The sequence below is a fragment of the Mus pahari genome, unplaced genomic scaffold, assembly GCF_900095145.1.
Source record: "Mus pahari unplaced genomic scaffold, PAHARI_EIJ_v1.1 scaffold_10285_1, whole genome shotgun sequence".
Classification (NCBI taxonomy): domain Eukaryota; kingdom Metazoa; phylum Chordata; class Mammalia; order Rodentia; family Muridae; genus Mus; species Mus pahari.
In genome coordinates this window covers 3,616-7,513 of record NW_018392445.1, presented here as the reverse complement: position 1 = coordinate 7,513, position 3,898 = coordinate 3,616, and the positions used below count along the sequence as shown (strand labels likewise).

The 3,898-nt window shown below is 45.0% G+C and overlaps 1 protein-coding gene across 1 annotated transcript; it reads left to right on the top strand.

The window, feature by feature from the left end:
- Positions 1–88: 88 nt before the first annotated feature.
- On the top strand, positions 89–1,182 carry LOC110315023 (TD and POZ domain-containing protein 5-like). The gene is given in 2 exon segments (XM_021189195.1): positions 89–1,145; positions 1,148–1,182. Coding segments are annotated over 2 exon segments (1,086 nt in total). The 5' UTR covers positions 89–94.
- The last annotated feature ends 2,716 nt before the right edge of the window (positions 1,183–3,898 follow it).

Here is a 3,898-nt window from a genome sequence, read left to right as displayed (position 1 = left end):
GTGTATTATAATTGTAACCAACAGGATGAAGAGTAAATAACTTCTAGTTCTTGTTTTCAGATCAACTTTAACCTCCACTCTACCTCCAGCAGAAATGTCAGAGGACATGGAAGCCAACAACTGGGGCTACACACATATCAAGGTTAAGGAATTCTGCTACGTGTGGACCATTAGCAACTTTTCACTTTGCATGGAGGGAATTAGGAGAAGGATTAAAAGCCCAGTGTTCTCATTAGAGGCCAGTGATGAAGTGACATGGTGTTTGAGAGTATACCCAAACGGGGTTGATGAAGTAAGCAAAGATTATCTGTCAGTTTTCCTGGAGCTGCTCAGCTGTCTAGAGAGCCCAGTTTGGGCAAAGTATGAGTTCTGGATCACAACTTCCCAAGGAGAGAAATATCAATGTATGAAGAGCATCAATGTCGCTAGGTTTCAAAAATACCAATACAGGGGATTCAAAAAGTTCATCCTTGGAGATNNCCTCCTCTCTCATCCATGTCGGTTTCTCCCTGAAAACAAGCTCACCATCTGCTGCAAGGTGAGCATAGTAGGAACCATCTTTGGCATGCCTGGAGAGAACATAACACCTGCAATCACGGATCCAAGGCACCTGTTGACAAATGACCTCTCGGGGCTGTGGGAGAATTCCCTGTTCACAGACTGCTGCCTGTTGGTAGCTGGCCAAGAATTCAGGGCTCACAAGGCCATCCTAGCAGCTCGCTCTCCAGTTTTCAGAGCCATGTTTGAACAGGAAATGAAGGAGAAACTAACAAGTCCCACTGAGATCCATGACCTGGATCCCAAAGTCTTTAAGGAGATGATGGACTTCATTTACACTGGGAAGGTGTCAAACCTCCAAAGCCACCTCATGACCACTGGTGTGCTGACAGCTGCTGACAAGTATGGCCTGGAGGGCCTGAAGGTTCTGTGTGAGGATGCCCTCTCCAGGAACCTTTCTGTGGAGAATGCTGCCCACACTCTCATCCTGGCTGACCTCCACAGCACAGAGCACCTGAAGACTAAGGCCCTGGATTTCATTGCACTTCATGCTTCTGAGGTCTCTGAGACCTCAGGGTGGAAGTCAATGAGGGAGTCCCATCCCCACTTGGTGGATGAAACATTCCACTTCCTGGCTCCTGCGCACAGTGCTTCTTGGATCCCTCACTCAAACACCTAAAGTGAGTTTAGGGGATGGACAGCTATGGCCAACACCTGTCTTCCAACATCTATAGCCAATGTTGTTACCACTGATTTCTGGTTAGAGTACAGTATTGCTGGAACATTTATAGTGAGTCTGTGAAAAGGCAGCATGGTGGCTCAGGATTTAAAACAGCTGTTCTATGTTAAAATGGTGGGTGGGGAATGGGAAGCACTGGAGTCTGGGAAATCTCCTTGACATATGTTAATGTTTAGTATGATTTTTGTCCGATGACTTGGAATCTGGGATTTAATGTAGGTGCTGGCCCTAAGGACAGACAAATCTGAGTTTCTTTAGAGAAATCTGCCGGCATTGGACTATGTAGCAGAGATGCTCTGGGCCCAGAACAAATGATAAATCAAATTTGAATGTTAATCAATGGAGAAGGAAAAGACAATGAAGACTTTTATTTTTTAAAGATTCAGTTAGTGGGAACCCAGCTGCAGAAGCAGTTACAGCTCACTCAGAGAACTCTGGTCAAGCTATCAGCACACAGGAGAGTTTTTCAACCACCTCTAACAGATGATGCAGAGGATCTGAGGCCCTCCTCTGCTCTCCATTGCTACAAACAGCTCTGTAGACAAAACCTTAACCAAATAAAATATAATAGGAATAAAACGTTTGAAAACAGTCTTTGGATTCTAGAGATGTTTATGTTCAGAGAATGTGAATGTAACCCAATAGGTCCTGCTCAGCTCTGGATGTCTGTGCAGACCTCTCACTGTCCTACCAGCATTAGACATCTTTTAACTTTTTCTTGGCATTTAGTGTTGACAAATAAGAACTCTACCATCATACTCTTATGACAACTGAAAAGAGTAGACCAAAGTGGAGAGAGTCTACTCGTTCTGGGAGAAATATGTTTGTTTCAAGGCATGTAAAAATCTTTTATATATTTTGAAAACATTAGAAGGGATTGGTTCATTACAGATTCACACTCCCTAGGCCAGTACATCTCGATCTTCCAAATGCAGTTCCCTTAATACAGTTCTGCATGTTGTTGTCCTCCAGGACCATATGTGGCTACTTCATAAATGTAGTGATGCTACTGTTATGAATCATGTTATAAACAGTTGATATATATACAGGATATGTGATATGTACCCTCTATGAATAGGTTAAAAGACTGCCAAAGTGATGGGGATCCACAGGTTAAGAAGAAACTGTAGCCATCCTTTCTGTGTGCCTACACCTCCTGTGCTTCTCACAGAAAATTCCACGTTTTTAATATATATATATATATAATATAATATATAATATATTATACATAATATAATATTTTATATATATAATATATGATACATATAATATAATATATATTCTTCCTCTAGAGGCTCAAGTTTCTTTCATTTGAAAACTCTTGAAGACAAATCCTTCTCTTGAAAGAGGGTCAAGCAGGCCTGGCTCCATTGCCCTGCTGTGCAAAGGCAGACACAGAGTAGCAGGGGTCCCAGACCCAGTGTGAGCCCAGGCTGTGATCCAGGCTGTGGGCATGAGAGCTGCCTGGGCAGGGGCGGCCTCTGGGTAGCAAGTCCCGGGCACCTTCTGGGTGTCCCTTCGACCAGGGCTGGGACCTGGCTCTGCAGATCTGTGTGGAGAGAGCAAGGAGTAAGGCTTGGGCACCCAGGCTGCCCAGAAGTTGGTTCCTTGGAGCTCTGGGCTCTGTTGCTCTGCACTTGGGTCACCTCCCCTCAGGAGCATCCTCCCCAGGGTCACAGAATCTCATGGACTGGCAGCTCCCAAAGGACTAATGTGTGGGGAAGGGGCCATATGAGAAGCCTAGAGGCCAACGCTGGGACCTCTAAAGCCTCCTCCGTTTGCAACCAGTGAGGCATGAGGCAGGAAACTTTCTCACCTTGCCAGCATTGGCCACCATAGTGACTCTGACTGAAACCTACATGGGCATGGCCACCTGAACGCGCACCCTCTTCAAGGGTCCTCTTCTGCCTACTCCTATGCCATAGTCTGGGAATATCATATGCTTGACGCTGAGGAAGCCATATTGGTCACTGGCAGAGATGATGGCAAGCTTATTTTTAACATGATCTCACCCACCCCACCCCCCACCACTGCCATCTTTGCCTTGAAAGTTTCAGCCAACCTTAAGGGCCATTTTGGTTAAGGGCAAGAGTAACTTTGAGGAGTTGGATATTTCAAAAACACACAGCAGAATTTTATGGGTAAGAAAGTACGAACTTGAGCTGGGCAATGGTGCCTCACGCCTTTAATCGCAGCACTTGAGAGGCAGAGGCAGGTGGATTTCTGAGTTTGAGGTGAGCCTGGTCTACAAAGTGAGTTCCAGGACAGCCAGGGCTGTACAGAGATGCCCTGTCTCTGAAAAAAAAAAGTACCAATGTGTACTTAGTGTATTTACTACAGTTTTCACTGAAAATACTAAAACGTAAGGAGCATAGTTTCAGGCAAAGGAAACACTCATAAGCAGCCATCATAGCTGTGGGCAACTGTCACTCACCCCTGCACTACAGATGACCAAATTACACAAGTGTCTAGTTTGATGACAGCTGACTTTCCTCCCTCTGCTAAATTCTCAGTATTTTATGAATTCCATCCCAAATTCCTGTCCTTTGCACTGATGCACCAATATTTCTCAGAACTCCTTAGAGGATTCTAACCTGGACAATGGAAAGTTGTTTGTTTGGGTTTTTTGGTGGGGGAGGGGGGCGATGCTCTGTTTTGTTT